Source organism: Pleuronectes platessa, chromosome 10 (genome assembly GCF_947347685.1).
Source record: "Pleuronectes platessa chromosome 10, fPlePla1.1, whole genome shotgun sequence".
Lineage (NCBI taxonomy): Eukaryota > Metazoa > Chordata > Actinopteri > Pleuronectiformes > Pleuronectidae > Pleuronectes > Pleuronectes platessa.
In genome coordinates this window covers 12,435,844-12,454,829 of record NC_070635.1, presented here as the reverse complement: position 1 = coordinate 12,454,829, position 18,986 = coordinate 12,435,844, and the positions used below count along the sequence as shown (strand labels likewise).

Here is an 18,986-nt window from a genome sequence, read left to right as displayed (position 1 = left end):
TTAGTGTCAGTTCATAAACATAATTAAATGATGTTATGTTGTAAAATCTACAGTACAATCAAAGAGCTGGAAAAATAACACTGAACTATCACAATAGGATCTTTAGATTAACATGCTGTCATTTATTCACATGGACATATCAACACACAGACACACACACAGTTGTGTCTCTTGGATTTCAGACGAAATTACCTTAACTTACATTGAATTCCTGAACTTACTTTAACCTTAACCCTAACCCTAATTTGCTGAAGCCTAACCCTTACCCTACTTGTCTTCTGTTTAAAATAAAAAGATTTTCCTTTTGGGGATTTGCATCCTGTCCCCATAAGAAGTTCAAGTCCCCATAATGTGACTGTGCAAACCTATTTAAGTCCCCACAACATGAACTAAACACACAATTTGCACATGAAAAACAACTTGAAACCAAATTTAGTTTTTAAAGTTATATTTTCAGCCTGGTGCAGGGAATTTTTTCACTCCCATTCAAATTCTACAGTGTTAAATTCTGTGAAGAATCACAGAGCGGAGCAGAAGTGTTGAACGATGGCTTTAGTTGGAAGCAACGGTCTGGTCGATCCAGCTGCGCAGGTAGGATACGCGGGCGTACACGGCAGGCGTGCGCACGTTGCAGTTGGACGTGCCCCAGGAGACGATACCCACGAGGGACCATGCGCCACTGTTCTGACAAACCAGGGGGCCACCAGAGTCGCCCTAAAATGAGACAAATGGGCTTTTTAGATATACCTTCGATAGCATACATGGGTGCAAAATGTGAAACTAGTTGTATGTAAATTGTGAATACTGAAATAACACTATCATGATAGATATGTGTATCTAAAAATGTACTCATAGTTTCTTTGTTAATCATGTCTTACATTTGTTAGCAAAAATATTTTTCAAAAATTTACAAAACCTAATTGTGAACATTGGTTTGTAAAGTAATTGCTTTTGAAGAATCACTTATTTCCCCCTGAATGTGTGTTTGAAGGCTTTGAGGTGATTTGTTACCTGACAGGACGACACTCCAGAAGCACCAGCACAGATCATGGCATCAGTGATTCTGTTATAACCCCAGTACCCTTTGCACTGAGCGGGGCTGAGCAGAGGCAGGGAAGTCTGCTGGAGGAGACGGGGGCTTGCTGAGAACAGATAAGAAATGGACATGAGGCCGGCTGCACAAGTGAATCTTTCTCAGGGAGGTTTAGTGAATCTTTGGCAGTGCCTTGATATTTTTCCGTTGCAGAAACAGAGCTTTTCATACCTGCTTCGTTTTATGTCTGTGTAAATGAACCCTCTATGTTTAAGATTGAGATAGTATTCGCTCACTCACAGGTTTGACCAGTCTTGCCCCATCCAGTGGTGACACACTTGGTTCCAGAGGGGATGCTGGTGCTGGAGGAGGCCAGGCACACAGGGCCCACACGGGAGGTCATCTGCACTGGGGAGGACAGCCTCAGAAGGGTGATGTCATTGTTGAAGTTCTGGCGGTTGTAGTAGGGGTGAGTGATGGCCTGGACGGAGAGATGAGTATAAATCATAAGTAACATACAATGTGATTTTAATTCTTTGCAGTGTAATGACACATATAGCCTGTAAATGATTTATTCATTACAATATATTTTTTAGAGAAGAAAAAGTTGCAGTGTTGTATATCTTACCTTGGCAATGGACTTGACCTGAATTTGCTCACTGTTGGATTGACGATCATGTTCTCCCAGGATGACGCGGTGGTTTCTGGGACTGTAGAGTGGGAGAACAGACAGAGGAGTGACTGCAGAGGGGATAGTGTGGAGACTTTTTCTCGTGAGGATGTGGAACACAAAGTTACTTACGACACAGTGCAGTGAGCAGCAGTGACGACCCAGTAGGGGCTGATCAAGGATCCTCCGCAGAAGTGGAATCCTCTGCCATCCTAAGAGTCATGTTTACAATATTTTTTTCCTGTCACTTTTCATCAATGGGCCAGTAGCAAACCTCCAGTGTCAGTGAGTGTGTAAGGTGTGTTACTGAGGTTACCTGAAGTGAAACCTGCCAGGGCCAGGACCCGGACACAGCATTCTCCCCATTTACAATCTTGCTGTATCCGCTCACCTGGGGTTGGATAGAGGGCCTTCCACACCCTGAGGCCCAGTCACACAGTTAAAAACATGATGAGCACGTCCCAGAATATGGCATATACTGTAAATACCAGCAAGTATCAGTCAGATTGATGTGCAAGCAGTCAGAGATCAAGACGACCTTCAGTTGCTGAAGCAGATTTCTGACGGATAAATGCTTAACCAGCTCGTCACTCACCAAGAGCAGAAGCCACGAGGGCAAGACAACTGATGAACAAGAGCATGGCGGTTGCGGCTGTGATTCCCGTCCCTGTGTCTCAGTGGTGCGGGACACTGACTTTTATACCAAACCCTGACGTCCATGTGGACACACACACACACACACACACACACACACACACACACACACACACACACACACACACACACACACACACACACACACACAAGTGAGATAGGTCAGGGAAGAGAACATCTGGTGAGAAGCACCTGAGATGATTCCACACTAAGCATACATCTACTCATAGGTCTTATATCTAATGCTCATGTTTGTCTTTTTCGTGTGAACTTTTGTGGCTTTTCGCAAACAAATAGTTGTGTAATTATTCCACTGGTAAGAAGCCACAACACCGCCCCTTGTTATTACTCTGAAAGAGGTTGTTTTCTGTATTTGTAGAATCCACGTGCTCTTGAACTCATGTTTAGGATATTTTCGAATCAGGTTCAGTTATTGAGCCGTATATGTTCCATATTTCACAGGACGGGAATACCACAGATACATTCTGCAGTTACACCTTTATTTTATCATGTTTTTTTATTTTTTACAGTGGGAATATTTCTTGGTTGCATTAATGAATATACTGTATGAATTATCATGAGTGATTCAGAAATGTGACGATATATTTTCCAATTCAAAAGGACCACACAGCAGATCTTTCAAAATCAGAATCCCATTGATGATCTTTATTGGTTTAATGTCCAGAAATCACAGATATAGACTGGGAGCTTCATGCAAATCCTCAGTGGAGAAAAAGATAATGACAACAGCAAACAGATTGGAATTGCATCTTATGTGAGTGAATATTGTAAAATTGTGTAGGTGTCTTTTTTAGTTGCTTAGATTAGTCAAATATCATTCCAAGAATTTAAAGTTCAGATAAGCATGAGATCTAGTGTTTATGGTCATACTCTGGCTGAGAAAATAGGTGTAATACAGTGAGTGTGTGTTGGGATCTGAGGTAAATCCACTGTCAGCAGTGTTTAGTCGACCTCCTCGATAGTTGGGCCGGAGGAGGAGCCACCTCCAGCTCCACCAGGGAAACCACCAGGCATCCCACCAGGCATCCCACCGGGCATCCCTCCTGGCATACCACCCTGGTGCAGCTTCGTGATGATAGGGTTGCAAACTTTCTCCAGTTCCTTCTGCTGGTGATCATACTCCTCCTTCTCTGCCGTCTGGGTGACAGAAGGAAAAAAGACTTGATTTTTACTGATGACTTAGTATAAAAACAATAATAAAGGGAAGTGGCAAATTGTGCTACATTTACACATGATACAAATCTGCTTACACAATGTGAAGCAAAGAGGAAGCTCTGTCTGTTCTCTAGCATGAATAATGGTTCACTCATTGGGTTTTTACCTGGTTCTTGTCTAGCCAGGCAATGATTTCGTTGCACTTGTCTACAATGGTCTTTTTGTCCTCGGGACTGAGCTTGTCTTGCAGCTTCTCGTCCTCCACAGTGCTCTTCATGTTGAAAGCCAAAGACTCGAGGGAGTTCTTGGCTGTAACCTTGTCTTTCTGGACCTCGTCCTCAGCCTTGAAAAGCTCTGCCTCCTGCACCATGCGCTCAATGTCCTCCTTGCTCAGGCGTCCTGTGGGGGGATGAAATAAAGAGCTCTGTACCTCCTATTCTCTTTCAGTTTTGGTGCGGAGTTAGCTTTTTCAGCGCTCTAGATATAAGTGCAGTTTTTTAAGTATTTTAATTTACTGGTCATCTACTGTACCTTTGTCATTGGTGATGGTGATCTTGTTTTCCTTTCCGGTGCTTTTGTCCACTGCAGACACATTGAGAATTCCATTGGCATCGATGTCGAAGGTCACCTCGATTTGAGGGACCCCTCGGGGAGAAGGTGGAATACCAGTGAGCTCAAACTTGCCAAGAATGTTATTGTCCTTGGTCATGGCTCTCTCACCTTCAAAAACCTGAAAACAATGACTCAAATCAAAATCTGATGCATTTTCTTAACCTTAAACACTTTAATGGTCACTGGAGAGTAAATTGTTATTTCTTCAAGGTGTCTGTACCTGAATGAGCACACCAGGCTGGTTGTCTGAATAGGTGGTAAAGGTCTGGGTTTGCTTGGTGGGGATGGTGGTGTTCCTCTTGATGAGGACAGTCATCACTCCTCCAGCGGTCTCAATTCCCAGGGACAGGGGCGTCACATCCAGCAGGAGAAGGTCCTGGATGTTCTCAGATTTATCACCAGCCAAGATGGCAGCCTGCACAGCTGTGGAACATTTTCAAATGGTGAATCTAATGCCACGATGACTGTGACATTTTTTGCCGTCTTTGTTACTAAAATAATTAAATGGCAGGAAAATAAGTATAAAACTAAATGTGCTAGAGGTATCTACCTGCACCATAGGCCACAGCCTCATCAGGGTTGATGCTCTTATTGAGTTCGCGGTCATTGAAGAAGTCCTGCAGTAGCTTTTGAATCTTGGGGATTCGTGTGGAGCCACCGACCAGGACAATGTCATGGATCTGGGCCTTGTCCATTTTGGCATCTCTCAGGGACTTCTCCACAGGATCAAGGGTTCCACGGAACAGGTCGGCATTCAGCTCTTCAAAACGAGCCCTGGTGATTGAAGTGTAGAAATCCGTTCCCTCGTAGAGTGAATCGATCTCAATGCTGGCCTGGGTGCTGCTGGAGAGGGTGCGCTTAGCACGCTCACATGCGGTGCGCAGACGTCGCACAGCCCGCTTGTTGTTGTTAATGTCCTTTTTGAACTTGCGCTTGAACTCCCCAATGAAGTGGTTGACCATGCGGTTGTCAAAGTCCTCACCGCCCAAGTGAGTGTCACCGGCCGTGGACTTGACCTCAAAGATGCCGTCCTCGATAGTCAGGATGGACACATCAAAAGTACCACCCCCGAGGTCAAAGATGAGGACATTACGTTCACTGCCAACCTGAAAGCCAATAGTTGAGACTAGTTACTGGAACATAAGAACATGAGAATAATTTAAGGTTTGCATTTAATTTGTTTATTACCTTTTTGTCCAGGCCATAAGCAATGGCTGCAGCAGTTGGCTCGTTGATGATGCGCAGCACATTGAGCCCAGCAATGACTCCAGCATCTTTAGTGGCTTGACGCTGGGAGTCATTGAAATAAGCAGGAACCGTGATGACTGCATTGTTGACCGTCTGTAAAGATAGAAAGACTTTGAGTCAACAAGTAGCCTTTGTGTACTCACACTGTTGAACGTTCCTAGCATCAGCATGTTGCAAGTCTCTAACCCTGTAGTTAGAGGCCACAAGACAGAGAATGTGAGCGTTTGCCATAATTTTGCAGTATCATATCTTAGATAAGGTTGACTGTTATAGCAACAACTATTAGGTAGTGACAGTGGTATAGAACCATTGCAACCCAAAATCTTCTCAACATCAAATATTTGTGACGTCCTGTCATTTTAGTTTGTTAATTTCAGTCTCATCAGGGTATTTTCTGTTTCCTGTTTTATTTTGTAGTATCTGTCCCTTGTGTGTGGTTTCTATCTTCACTTCCTTTCGGTGATTGTCTTCCCAGTCCTCATGTGTTTCACCTGTGGTTAATTGTTCCTGCCTTCCCTCTGTGTCTATTTAAGCCTCTGTGTTCCCCAAGCCCTTGGTCGGTTGGTACTCGTTGTTTTCTACCCGTTTCCACACGGGTCAGATAAGGTTTGTTTGTTCGTTCCTGCTGTCTCGACCAGCTTCCTCGTTCCTTGTTCTCCGTGCGCCTTGACGCCAGAGTTACTTGTGTTAGTGTTCCTGTTTGTTTTTGTCTTGTTTAAAGACTCTTTTTATATTAAATACCTTTTTGTTTGTTACCTCTGCATCCTGGGTCCATCTCCTTCCACAAACCGTAACAATATTCATAGGTCAAACATAGTATAAGACACTTTTGATTAACTACCTTCCCAAGATAAGCTTCGGAGATCTCCTTCATCTTGGTGAGGACCATCGAAGAAACCTCCTCAGGGAAGAAGGTCTTGATCTCACCTTTGTACTCAACCTCCATCTTGGGTTTGGTTGAGTCGTTCACAACTTTGAAGGGCCAGTACTTCATATCTGACTGCACCACAGGGTCGTCAAACTTACGACCAATCAGACGCTTAGCATCTGACGTAGAAGAAAACAAAACTTTGTAAGTCTCATGTTATGTTCAGAGTTTATACACAATAAATAACAAGAGCTGCCTTTTCCTCTTCATTGGGATTATTTATCAACACATAGAGGAATGTAAGAATATTTTGATCTGTGTTTGTGAGCTTGTTGCCTCGTTGGCGTAGCGGTTCTCACCGAATACAGTGTTGGCTGGGTTCATGGCCACCTGGTTCTTGGCGGCATCTCCGATCAGTCTCTCAGTGTCTGTGAAGGCCACATAGCTGGGCGTGGTCCGGTTTCCTTGGTCATTAGCTATGATCTCCACTTTTCCATGCTGGAAGATGCCCACACAGGAATATGTGGTGCCCAGGTCAATGCCGACTGCTGGTCCTTTAGACATCTTTGATAAATGAAAGATACCAGTTAATAACTGTATAGCCCTTTTAATTCTGGATGTATTCATGTTGTTATTGTTTTGTACTTGGAATTAAAAAATGTATAAGCATTAAATAAAGCATGCATATGCACCTACAATTACACCAACATATAGGAAAAGTGTGCCTCTCCGTGTTAGTAACATAAATCCTGATGCCGGCTAAGTGAAGCGCTGCTATTGGTGGTGTGGCCTCCATGGCATAGTGGATTAATATGCCTCCTGACATTATATACCAAATGACTATATCACGCTGGCCTCTCATTCCTTCACTGCTTCTCTCCCTCAGCAACATAACACTACAGTGTCTCAGGCAGGCCGGTGAAATGTGATTTACTGAACCTGATATAGTAATCTGTGTGTGTGTCTATTTTCCAACAGCTGCTTCTCAATTGCTCACAGTTACTATAAAAAGTATCAACGTTTCTGCGTGGCAATGAATGGAAGGAGGCTACAAATTCATAGATCATTTATTAGTGACTGGTGGGCAAAAGCGCACCTGGTTCCTTTTCAAGCAGAGGACCTTGTGACTAAAGATACCCACAGAAACCTGCAGCTTTGAAGTGCAACACTAAAATCATTTGATTTGTAAAGAACTTGACTAAAGCCTCCTGTTGCCGCCCTCCTTGGGACTTTACTTTGAAAAATAGTGGCAGGAAAGAAACCTTTAGAAGCAGAGACAAGCACAGAGTATATATATTACACAAAAACACAAAGCACAAAACTGTCTTTAATTCAAGTTTAAATACGTTTGATGGTTTCTCTTTTATTATGTTTGTCAAATTACTGAAAGTAAAAATTCTAATGCCCCAGAACAGCTGCTACTAGAGAAGATTATTGAAATATCACTCGTTGTCCAGTTGTGTAACAGGAGGCAGAAAATGCTGACACTGTTCCTTCACCTCCGGCCTACACCCACATCTGAAACTCTCCATGTGCACGGCAAAAAAACAGCCGTGCATGTAACAGCCCTGAGGCCTGTGGCAACGTGCTACATGGACGGGGGTTTATATTAGATTCAGTCAAAGCCACACTGTATAGTTAATGCAATCCACTAATTTGTTCTAGTTGAGGCAATCCTGAAGAGACGAGATCCCATTCGACTGTGTCTGAGCTGTGAAAGGAATCATTCAAACTGTCACAGTGTACGTTTTGGAAGGGCTTCTGCTTCAGCTCCTCATGCCATTGTTTGACAGAAGCCATGCACGCCTCTCTTCTGTGGGAAATCCTCTCACATGTGGCAGTTTAGCTTTTAAAGCAGCAAGCAAGACAGACGAGGAAGCCAGGCTCAACGCAATGCTTATTACAGACAGTTTACCTTGCTCTTTCAGATCCTCACAACTTGGGAGTTGACTAAGTTCAAGTGGTGCTTTCTTTTTCGCCCAGATCTCAACACCCACGTCTGAGCTCCTCTCCTTTCCCTGGCAGGCGGACTAAGAGGGCGAGCGTCTCTGCTCTCGAGTGTTTATAGAGCGCTGTGCAGGGACGGCTCATCGGGGTGTCAGGTGACTCCACCAAGGAAAGTTCTAGGCCCATGGTTCTCCTCGTTGCCTAAATTTGGTTTACTGCTGTAGCTGTAATTCTGCTACAGGGGTTTGATTTGACATCTCAGCTAAACGTGTCTGTATTGAAGCACTGAGAAGGCAGTTCCTGAACATGGATAATGTTGTCCACAGGTTGTCCCACACTTTGGACAGTGCTGTGCGACCGATGATGTTTTCCCAACGTTCCTTTTAGCCAATATGAAAATCTCTGGAAAGAAAACCTTTGCAATCAAATGAACAATCAGTGTTCCAGTTATTAATGCATGATAGAAACAGAATAAGGTTGCTCACATGTATAGCTCACTTTAAAAGTACTGATGGTTCGTTGAGTATACCTACTGTAAGTATGACTTTAGTACATATATAGCACATCAGTGGCATGCGGTGGTAAGAGAAGGTCAGACCATCTGTGAGCAGTGTTAGAGACACGTGTATCTCACGTAATCACATGTCAGGGTTAGTGGTGCAAGATATCTTAGATAGATAGATTGGGTGAACAGGAAGCAGAATTGAGTAGTTGATCATACAGAGGTATAATAACCTGCACAGGATACCTGATGTAGCTGTCTGTCTGTTTCTTACTAAATAGGACACAGTCACTCCTGCCTACTGTAAGTGCAGCTTCGATAAGAACACTGGCCAACTGGTTCCACAAGTGGGCAATAAATGACAAAATGAATGCAAAATACAACATCACTTTTATGGCAGATCAGAGATAAGGAGAAATACCACTTCTACTTTGGTACTGTACAATCCACATCTGGTCTTTAGCTATCAGGTCAAGCACTGCCTACGGGGTTGGGTTCCAAGGGAGAAGAATCCATATAATTTCTGCTTCTAGTAATTATACATTTTTGGAAAGTGGATCATAACTGTAGTTGTCCTGTGTTTTGAATGAATAAAGTAGAAACTTAACAGGCCAAGACGTATTTCTGCACGATTCCTCCACAGCTTACAAGCTTGATGTCTATTCTTGTTACTCTCTTACACATCTGCCATTTGGCATTAGATTCACTCTAAGTAACTGCCGCAGCCACCACCTGTTGTGACACGCCTCATATCAGTATAGACACTTGTCTGTCAAGTAGTGGTTTCCTTCTGGCAGTTGGTTGTTGCGTAACACAGAAGAAAAAATATTTTCAAGGTCCAGCGTGTAAGATTTAGTTGAAAGGGTTCTATTGGACGAAATTAAATATAAAATAATCCTAGTGATGTTTTCAATGGTGTGTTTCTTCTAAATTGTATTAATTGTTGTTTTCTTTAACCTAGAATGTACCCTTTATATTTAATATCAGGAGAGGGTCCTTTGTACGGAGGCCACCATATTTTTTACAGTAGCCCAAACTGGAAACACTAAACACCTTTCTAGACAAAATGTAATTTCACCACTAGATGTCACTAGATTCTACACATTGAACCTTTAAAGCTTTGATCCTGAGTATATAACACACAAAGCCTTTCATATTCATGATATAGGAGGACAACCAGAGTGACTCAGAATGGGTGCTGATTAACCTCAATACAATAAATACTGTACATTGATGTAATACACAGAAAAACACATTTAAGTTTAGCAGCCGTCAGAACATCAGTGCATTTCCTTCAGAAATAAAACCTTTGTGTTTATGTGCCATCAAAACTCCAAATAGGGATTCAATAGTGTGTCCCATACTTTCCATGTTTCATAAGAGTTCTTAAGATCAAGTGTTGAAATAGCAGCTATCACCTCAACACAAATAAACTGCGGATTTGATAAAGAAAGTCCTCTTCTTCTCGCTTGTGTTCCCTGCAGTGTCCATTCATGTAATCCCAAGCGCAGCGTTTGCAGTAGTTGTAGAAATGCTTCTCGGCTTTCTTCAGCGTGCTATTCAGGTCCAGTGTTCCCTGAAGACTGCATGAAAATAAAAATAAAAACACGTGGAAACTGATTCACAAATGCACAAAATTCTTTGATATTGTTGTTGGCATCTTAGCGTACAGACGAACCTGGTAGTGAACTGGATGAGCTGCACTTCGTCTCGACACTGCAGCAGAGACTCCCGGTTCTCTAGCAGGATGGCTGCACAGATGAAGAGCTCAAAGGTGAAGTCAGTATTGACGGCCTGCAGCTCTGACTCTGGACTCTCCTCTGCGAACATTATACAGCAAAGAGATTTCACTACTTTAATGTCTGACGTCTAAGAGGCAACTTTCCTGTGCTTTGACGGTTTTGACTCCTGGGTTTCACCTGTGCTGTGTTTCTGTGCCAGCCGCTCCTGATACCTGGCTCGGTCTACTTGCTGGGAGATGAGCTCCAGGTGGTCACAGCTCAGGATCTCGAACAGGCGCAGTGCGTCGCTGTGTTCAAACTCCCTCTGGAAACCCAGCAGCAGCCACCTTGAAGAAGGGCAAACAAATGCACAAATATATATGTGCACCTGGGATAAACAGTAACAGCCTTACATAGAATATGAGTAGAGAAGGGTGCCAAAGATCTACCTGTGGCAGAAGGTGAAGCTCTCCATACTGTCTGTGACTAAGTGAGTGTAAAGCTGTGGGTCCAGTTCCTTCAGCAGGGCTGCCTCCAACTCTAAAATGACATTAAACAAAACTCTTTAAAATAAATATAACACATTAAGTATAATTAACAAACTTTTAATTGAATACATATATTACATTTTGCTGTAATTGTCTGCACTACAACCAAACTTCTTATCATTGCACAATTAATACATTGATAAATGCTGTATATATCTGATCTCAAGTGAATTGGAAATATAATAAGTTTTCAATATCCTTCTTTTACCACTAGAGGTCATGACTTCTATTACATATACTGTACATATGTCTTGGAAACAACAGTTATGATATGCACGAAGATGAATTTTCTTTGTGGTATAACCTCACCTATTTTTCTGTGCAGACCATCGGCTCTGAAGTCCTTGGAGAATTTCTCCATGTAGCAGGAGAAACTCCAGAACGTGTCAACCTCCGAGTCAAGAACCTCCAGGAACCGGCTGCACAGGTCATTCATTCCCTGGGCATAACTGACCTCTGGATCATCGGTCAAGACAAGAGGTGCACAAAGAAATAGTCCATGTGTTTATCAGCACAACAAACAGCCTTTAATGCAGTCTGATGTAGTCAGTGTCATGAGATGGGATTGTTTCTGTTGTCTACCTGGATGAAAAGCAGCGTAAGTGATGAGGATATCTCTCAACACCAACAGATTACCTGAACCTTCAGCCCTGCACACAGAGAAGGGAGCAGCAGGAGTTAAAACACTGGACAAATGTGTTTGAAGAGCACTGTATACAAATATATGACTTAATTGTTGACAATCAACTCCTTTAATTATGGAACTCATCCCGGAGAATAGATGATATTATGTTGGTTGCTGCCTTTTATTTACAGGTTAAAAAACAATGAGGCTTAAATTATTTTGAATAGTTAACCCATATGGCTTTTATTCTTTAAAAACATAAACAGTATTTTTTTTACAGTTTTCCTCTTTCCTCTAGTATGTTGTAGTTTTTTTTGTGTATGGAAAATGGATAATTGTCACAGCCGACCCCAAAGTTATCTGCAAAATTAGAACGCCTAAAGTCTGAGCCACAGAAAACACTGCTCCTGAAAGTCTGTGTCAGAAGTAACGCAGCGTATTGTGATGTCATGTGACATTTGATATCAGTTTTACAAGTTGATAGTAAAACAAATATTGTTCCTCAAAACTCAAACTACAATTTCAACTTTCGCTCCCTATTATTTCTGTATTGTACATGCTAGGGTTCAGGAGAAGCAGACGGTTCTGGGGTCCTGATGGGCAGGAGACAACTTTGATCTGTTATATTTGCTGTTAAAATTTATTCATGATCTTTTGACAGAGTAAAAAATATTAATCAAAATGTCTGACACTTACTGGTAATAGCTCAGGTCTCTGTTAGTTCTCGGTGCGTCCTTGTCAATGATTCGTGTGGCTTCCCTGAGCTCCACTGGGTCAAACGTGACCCGCTCGAATAATATCTGTTCACAGGAGGGAAATGTAGACACAAATGTATTTTCACCATAACTGATCATTATCACAGTGTTATCAGCTTTAAAAAAAAAAACATTTTCATTCTTTTCTCCTTTCTTTCCACCAGAACTAGGGATATGTGTGAACTGTAATCTGGTGGTAAGCAAACACTTTTAAAGAGTAGTTCTGTAAAACTCCATGTGAAGTAGGACATTCTGAGATCACAGAAAACGTCAGCTGATACAAAGAGGTCGACTGATACCTTATGTAAATACCTGACGAGCAGTCAAATAAGATCCTGTTGTGTAATTTACCTAAACATACACTCCTCCCTTCTTCAACAACTGAGCTTTTCTCTCCCAACAAATAGCCAATGGGAACTTATTAGAAGGAACTACGGAAACTAAATAACAGAACCAAAGCAGAAAAGCAAACGTTATAGAAAAGATCAAATTCAAGCAGTTTATAATTATACTAACCTGTGCCTGAAGCTGCAGGAAAGCCAGTCTGTCCCTGACCTCCTCTGACTGGTCCTGGGTCTGTTGCTGGGACTCCAACTGCCTCTGGTCAAAGTAGCTGACAGCTGCGACCAGCTCAGCTACAATGGAGACAGGTTCATATGGGTCATCAACATTCAAAGAAAAAAGCGAAAGAAGGACAGAAACACATGTAGAATAATAAATATGAAAGGGAGACGCACAGAGGAGACATCAGACTTTCATCATGGCAGAGTTAATATGTGTTTGGGTCTTTACGGTCGGTGCCGTTGAGATGCATCCGCACAGACGAAGGGAGGAACTGCTGCCATTTTGTTTTCATGACCCGGTATCGAACGACCAACTGCTCCTGCAGCAGAGAGCGCTCTAAAGCCGTGGAGCTGCACGGGTACATCCCGAACAGGAAACGCCACACCAGGCCCCGCTCGGAGGGACACACACCACCTAGACAGCAATTCAAAAAATACTTTTAGAGTGATCAACACATAGTGAGCAATTAAGCAGAGCTTTCCAACAAAGACTTAACAATGATCATTCAGTCAAACCAATCATGACCAGATCAAAACAAATCCTGAGTGGATCACATGGCAAGACTTAACTTTAGAATCACTGATCCAAAATGTTGTCAACTTTGCCCTGCTTCTTCTTATGTAATGTTTTCTTCTGCAAGTTCTTTAATCTTTGGATTCCACGTTTGTAGTTGGAATGTGCATAAAGGTCAGAGGGCCACTGAGAAGGAGGGAGCTGTTTCCACATTCCTGCTCATAGATGAGAGATCCAGTGTGAGGTTTAACCACAGTAAGATCACCCCAGTACAGATACTTACTGTCTTGTGTCTGAGAGACAGGGAAAGTTGAATGAGGACTGTGTATGTATCAGTTCTAACACTGGAGTCACTAATCCAGCGTTATCCTTGTTTCTTAGTCTCACACACTGACTGCTGAATCTCATGTGATCGTAGTGTGCCTCTCCGAAATGTTCTATAATCGCCTGTTGTTTTATGTCAGTAGTCATGCTGGGGTTCTTGGCTGGAGGGGCTCTGATGCACAAAAGAGTGTTCGATTTTAAGGAAGGGTTTAGTCTGTGGCTCAGCCAGTTTCCTGAGGCAAAGCATCACTTGACTCCCTCTCGGGCCGCAGGAATGATCACAAGCCATTGATGCATCCTGACACGTGATCATAGAATTCCAAGTTGAATAACCTGCTGCATAACAAATAATGCTAAAATGGGCACTGTTGTATTTTTGAGGGGAATAAAACTATATATTTTAATCTGTGACAAAAAGGTAATAAATGCAGAGACAAATGCAAAAAAAGATTTCTATCAGGCCTCATGCAAAACAATATTCAATATGAGAAATTACCTAAAGATCCTAAGTTAAATGTGCTCATCATTAGTTTCTACTGTAATAAGTCAAAAACTGAGCCACTGACAAATGCCTCGTGTTGAACAGTTTTGCATATGAGTCAAAATAAAGTTTTTCTTATAAAGTCAAGTTATACAAGAAGGATATAAAGTTTATTTAGCAATAATTCTGGGTGCAGGTGCAATAACGTGATTGTTCAAGGTGCATTTCCACATGTGAGTTAGTTAGTTGGTTAGTTGGTTAGTTGGTTAGGTGGAATCGAAAGATTGATTACTATTGCTGTTAGAGTAGCAATAGCGTTTATCATAGATAGATAGATAGATAGATAGATAGATAGATAGATAGATAGATAGATAGATAGATAGATAGATAGATAGAGATATACCGTTTTTGAATATATGCATCCTCAGTCTTGACTCGTCCACCCTGCCCTCGGCGTCCATGATCCCCGGCAAGGTGAGTCGTGCGGCGGACAGAGCAGGTGAGCTCACCGCCGCTACCCTCCTGCGGGAGCGGACATCTGGCTGGCGACTGTCCGATGATTGGCTCCTCTCCTGCTCCACCGCTTCCTGCCGCGGACTCCCGTCACTCAGGCTGTCCATGTCTGGCAGAGTTCACACAGGTAGAGACAAGCAGCTGCATCCACGGAGCTGAGACCTGGTGACAGACCGGTCATCAGCCTGTGGCCCCCTGCGCCCTCCCCACGCACATCTCTCCCTGCGCGCAGCTGAGCGCAGTCACCAGGCGCGGCTTCCTCCAACAGGTGAGACTCAAGATCCAGATCTCCAGAGCTTCGGGAAGACGATTCCCAGGAGTAGGTGTGCAGCCTGTTGTTGAGTCTCGTTCAGCTGAGAGTCACATGACCGCACCCGGAGAGCAGAGTTTGGCCCACATTCCAGGTGGAGACTTCAGTGCCAAAGTTCACTCCGGGTCTGCGAGGGGCAGATCTCACTCCACCCAGTGGTTCGACCGCGCAAAGCACAGCAGCGTGTGGTACAACACAAAACCACATCCACCTGTTTTCAAAACTTACGGTATAATATCAGAGCCAGGGCCGTCCAAAGACATTTTGGGGGGCAGGTGCTATAGAGAAAAAAAATGCCACCCCTATAAAAAAATGATTTATAAAAACTCTCTCCTCTCTCCCCCCTATCTCTCTCTCTCTTCTCTTTCCACCCATCTGTCCACTCCTGTCCATTTCTCTCCTCCCATGCACCCCCACTGGTCGAGTCGGATGGCCACCCACCCACACTGAGTTTGGTTCTGCTGAAGGTTTCATCCTGTTAATGAGGGAATTGCTTTTTTCACAGTCACCAAAGTGCTGCTCGTTGTTGGAACTGTTGACTTTTTCAATCATGCCTAAGGTCTTGACCTTCTATGTAAAGTGCCATGAGATAATATCTATCATGATTTGGCGCTATACAGAATTGATTGAATTGAATGGTGCAGTGCGAATTCTAATCCTGGGCTGTTTGCTCTGCCTGTGTTCAAGCTCTTGCGCTACTTCAAAATGATTCCTTGTCATTAGTAGGTCCTCCTCAAACACTTCTACAATAATCTGTCAGTTTTTATTTGTTTGTGTGCTCTACACCTTTTATAAGCAGTCCATGGTGCAGAGTGAAGCTTGCGTTCATCCTACCTGGTTTATCTATAATCACACAGTACATGTCAGCTATTTCCAAAGTTCGTTAAGTAATCTTTTAGAAATAAATCAAAAGACGTTCAAATTAGAAATAACGCTTATTAAGACCTTTGTGATTTTTTTGTGAGAGATGTGTAAAATTGACATAACTCGACTGAGATCTTTGTCTGATCTGCTGCTGAAAACAAAATGCAAAAACACGATAAAACAAGACCCTCTTGCTTGTACCTGAAACAGTAAACTGTTGGACTGTTGAGTTGTGCTTTAATTATACTCTTGCAGGATATAATTGTGTCATTCAGTGTCATTTCATCTTCGCTGTTCAAGTGACGTCCCTATACGCGGGAAAGGTCTGACATGGTACAGGCTTTATGTATTTCATTTGTACATTGCGGGTAGCTGTGGTTTAGCAGGTGGAGCTGTGTGAAGGAGGTGTGATAGAAAAGCGCTGCAGTGTATGAGTGTATTTGTGAATGTTATTTGTAGTGTGAAAAAAAACTGTTGAGCACTTTGAGTGGATGTTAAGACAAGAAATGTAAAATAGAAATGCAGTTCATTTAACATATACATACTTCCTCCACATCTCTGCATTTCATAGTAAACATTTCATACTTTCCCCGACTCAATGAGGAATAAAAACATAGTATAAAAACATTGAACACAAGCTCAACATGAATTAAGACATTTACCCTCAACTAAACTAAGAGAAAGTCAGCGTTAACTTTTCTGTCATAACTTCCCTTTTTTTTTCTTTTGGGCAATTCCTCACCTCTAAACAACAGGAAACACACCCAATGATTTCACTAACATCAAGAGCATTTTCACAACGCATGGAGTCTCTGGTCCCTCTCGCAGTGAGTATTTGCCTCATGGTGTAAATAACAGAATATAATATAATACATAACGATTTTGGTTCCTATATGTGTTGGACACTGCTGTTGTTTATAAGGTTTCAGGATTGTGATGTGAATTAACTTCAGAATGTTTTGTTTGCTGGATCAGATGAAGCTGCCGGCTCTGATTGATCTGAGTCTCATATTGATCCTGACCTCCTACTCAAAAGGTGGGAGACATGTTGTGTTTTGAATATGATCTTATGAAGTTTATACTTAGTAAATCCATATGTAATCACTGGGTTTGGTTTTGAACACAGGTCAAAAATGGGATATCAATCTCACTCAACGCATTAATGCAACAAAGGGCTCAACCGTGACCATACTGTGCATATTTACTTATCCGAAAGAATACCACACCAATGATGTTCAGGTTTACTGGAAAAGACGTGAGAGAAGCAGCTTCAAAACCGGAGACAAAGACGAAAACCAGTTTGTCCTTCATACGAATGAAACGTTCGTGGTGGAGAAATACAGAGGAAACACCGAGCTCATCGGAAAAAAAGATGAAGGACACTGCTCCCTCAAGATTCGGAATGTCACCTATAATGAACCTAGTCTCTATGTGAGAGTCATCGCAAAGGGTCAAAACTACAGCTTCTTAAGGAAACCTGTGTCCATTTCAGTGTCTGGTGAGAATATTGGCAAAGTATTTTATATATGGTCTAAATTATGCTTTTATTCCTGAGAAAAGTCAAATTAAATGAACACTTCACATGTTTCTTCTACTTGGCCAGGTGTTGCACCTGACTTTCCCAGCCAAGGTAAGATAAACAGGCTATAATATGTATAATGTTTCATATCACAACAGATTACAAAGATTATAGAATGTAATCTTAATCACTAATTATTTTTGTGTTTTTTTGAAGGTACAAACCCCCCATTGTTCACCTTCGCAACCACAATCAGTGAGTTTTTGCGTTTATTTCAAACACATATTTATCACGTGAAAATCTTTAATTCAGTCGTTTTTGTCTCATTGAGAAAATTACGGTTCTCAGTGGATTTAATTTCTCCCACAGTGCCTATGAACCAGGACTACTCAACCCTGTATGCAGCCATCACTGTTCCACTTTCTGTTCTTCTCCTCTTTGTCGTCGTCGTCTCTGCAGTTTGCTGTCACAAAAAGTGCAAAAAGTAACTTCAATTTTATATCGTTTGTAAATTGTACGTAAAAGTATTTGCCACTGATCCCGGGGTTATCCTCAAGTGTCTTTTTTTTTTTTTTAAAGCTTTGCATTTTATTCATAACCACGTCCACAAACTCTCCAGCTTTACTCCTTTCTACAGGTCACAATCTTTCACCAGGGAGGAATCTGTATACTATGCAAATTTTAGCAGAGCATCAGAGGACCCAGCCCAACGGTTTGTTTTATGATACAGTTGTTAAATCAAAACCCAGTGTTATTTTGCATCATTATTTTGTGTACGGGAGCAATACAAGAGTCAAAGTTTAGCACCAGTCACATAAATCCTGAAGATATGTGGATAATTCTGACTCGCATGTGAAGTGACACATTCTTCTTGACACATCCATGATCTCCTCTCTCTTCTTTCTTCTCTATTAGAAACCAAACAAGTTTATTTTGTCTTTTCAGAGTGGCATCCTGTGAAAATCAACAAAACAAAGCATTATCTGAACCGAAAATGATTGATGAGCCCATCTACGCCAACACCGAGGTACAACACACCAACTCACTCTGTTTTGTACTGTCCGAAGAAAAAAAGTAGCTAACACAATAATGGCTGACCTAACTGTGACCTATACTCCTTGTGTCTTTGCAGGCCCTTACAGATCAGGTGGAAGAGGATCACGTACAAAATGTTTACGGAAATGTAGATTACTCATAATTGCATAATAGCTGAATTTCATGAATCTATTTAGTCTTAAACCTTTGTCTCATTTGCAATCTTTGAATTCTGCATTGTTTGGGGTTTAGTTCATGTCTGTGAAACATCCTCTAGGCCAGGGGCTCTCAAACTTTTGCAAGCTGGGCCCCCCCAAAGCTGGTTAGGGGTAGTTGCCCCCCCCCCCCCCCCCCCCCCCATGCCGCCCGCCACCACCGTCCTCAACTACACCACAATATTAGAGCTGTTAAATGATTAAAATTTTTAATCAAATTAATCACAGGTCTCTATGGATTAATCATGATTAATCACATTACCGATTTTCTCGGAATATTTTTGTGAAA

General features: G+C 42.2%; 4 protein-coding genes across 4 annotated transcripts; 1 reads left to right on the top strand and 3 right to left on the bottom strand.

Annotated features, from left to right (window-relative positions):
* Window positions 1–101: 101 nt before the first annotated feature.
* Window positions 102–2,453, bottom strand: LOC128449700 (chymotrypsin-like protease CTRL-1). The gene is made up of 7 exons (XM_053432991.1): window positions 2,299–2,453; window positions 2,020–2,123; window positions 1,836–1,915; window positions 1,662–1,743; window positions 1,334–1,514; window positions 1,012–1,142; window positions 102–714 (listed from the first exon to the last, which is right to left on the bottom strand). The coding sequence occupies exons 1-7, from the start codon at window positions 2,342–2,344 to the stop codon at window positions 553–555; spliced, it is 786 nt and encodes a 261-aa protein (XP_053288966.1). The 5' UTR covers window positions 2,345–2,453; the 3' UTR covers window positions 102–552.
* A 549-nt stretch (window positions 2,454–3,002) lies between these two features.
* On the bottom strand, window positions 3,003–8,351 carry hsc70 (heat shock cognate 70). The gene is made up of 9 exons (XM_053432987.1): window positions 8,177–8,351; window positions 6,621–6,825; window positions 6,235–6,440; window positions 5,334–5,486; window positions 4,696–5,251; window positions 4,366–4,568; window positions 4,065–4,263; window positions 3,700–3,932; window positions 3,003–3,515 (listed from the first exon to the last, which is right to left on the bottom strand). Exons 2-9 carry the CDS (start codon window positions 6,823–6,825, stop codon window positions 3,321–3,323), a joined length of 1,950 nt encoding a protein of 649 aa, XP_053288962.1. The 5' UTR covers window positions 8,177–8,351; the 3' UTR covers window positions 3,003–3,320.
* A 732-nt stretch (window positions 8,352–9,083) lies between these two features.
* Window positions 9,084–15,670, bottom strand: si:dkey-238d18.4 (TBC1 domain family member 15). The gene is made up of 10 exons (XM_053432988.1): window positions 14,645–15,670; window positions 13,152–13,337; window positions 12,876–12,994; window positions 12,301–12,404; window positions 11,562–11,629; window positions 11,289–11,435; window positions 10,881–10,971; window positions 10,630–10,778; window positions 10,389–10,530; window positions 9,084–10,293 (listed from the first exon to the last, which is right to left on the bottom strand). The coding sequence occupies exons 1-10, from the start codon at window positions 14,859–14,861 to the stop codon at window positions 10,125–10,127; spliced, it is 1,392 nt and encodes a 463-aa protein (XP_053288963.1). The 5' UTR covers window positions 14,862–15,670; the 3' UTR covers window positions 9,084–10,124.
* Window positions 15,671–16,664: 994 nt separating this feature from the next.
* On the top strand, window positions 16,665–18,837 carry LOC128449699 (uncharacterized). The gene is made up of 9 exons (XM_053432990.1): window positions 16,665–16,755; window positions 16,904–16,964; window positions 17,055–17,426; window positions 17,532–17,558; window positions 17,664–17,702; window positions 17,817–17,931; window positions 18,085–18,159; window positions 18,393–18,474; window positions 18,580–18,837. The coding sequence occupies exons 1-9, from the start codon at window positions 16,696–16,698 to the stop codon at window positions 18,643–18,645; spliced, it is 897 nt and encodes a 298-aa protein (XP_053288965.1). The 5' UTR covers window positions 16,665–16,695; the 3' UTR covers window positions 18,646–18,837.
* The last annotated feature ends 149 nt before the right edge of the window (window positions 18,838–18,986 follow it).

Excerpts from the sequence above, each read along its gene's own strand:
- hsc70 (XM_053432987.1), bottom strand. The coding sequence starts at position 6,825 with ATGTCTAAAGGACCAGCAGTCGGCATTGACCTGGGCACCACATATTCC. Across the intron at positions 5,487-6,234 it reads CCGAAGCTTATCTTGGGAAG|ACGGTCAACAATGCAGTCAT; the intron begins GTAGTTAATCAA and ends CTATCTTTACAG. Across the intron at positions 5,252-5,333 it reads CTTATGGCCTGGACAAAAAG|GTTGGCAGTGAACGTAATGT; the intron begins GTAATAAACAAA and ends ATTGGCTTTCAG.
- LOC128449699 (XM_053432990.1), top strand. The coding sequence starts at position 16,696 with ATGATTTCACTAACATCAAGAGCATTTTCACAACGCATGGAGTCTCTG. Across the intron at positions 17,427-17,531 it reads TGTGTCCATTTCAGTGTCTG|GTGTTGCACCTGACTTTCCC; the intron begins GTGAGAATATTG and ends CTACTTGGCCAG. Across the intron at positions 17,932-18,084 it reads TGTCACAAAAAGTGCAAAAA|GTCACAATCTTTCACCAGGG; the intron begins GTAACTTCAATT and ends TCCTTTCTACAG.
- LOC128449700 (XM_053432991.1), bottom strand. The coding sequence starts at position 2,344 with ATGCTCTTGTTCATCAGTTGTCTTGCCCTCGTGGCTTCTGCTCTTG. Across the intron at positions 1,515-1,661 it reads AGGTCAAGTCCATTGCCAAG|GCCATCACTCACCCCTACTA; the intron begins GTAAGATATACA and ends CTCTCCGTCCAG. Across the intron at positions 1,143-1,333 it reads GGGCAAGACTGGTCAAACCT|CAAGCCCCCGTCTCCTCCAG; the intron begins GTGAGTGAGCGA and ends ATCTGTTCTCAG.
- si:dkey-238d18.4 (XM_053432988.1), bottom strand. The coding sequence starts at position 14,861 with ATGGACAGCCTGAGTGACGGGAGTCCGCGGCAGGAAGCGGTGGAGCAG. Across the intron at positions 11,436-11,561 it reads TTACGCTGCTTTTCATCCAG|AGGTCAGTTATGCCCAGGGA; the intron begins GTAGACAACAGA and ends CCGATGATCCAG. Across the intron at positions 10,294-10,388 it reads CTCATCCAGTTCACTACCAG|TCTTCAGGGAACACTGGACC; the intron begins GTTCGTCTGTAC and ends ATTTTCATGCAG.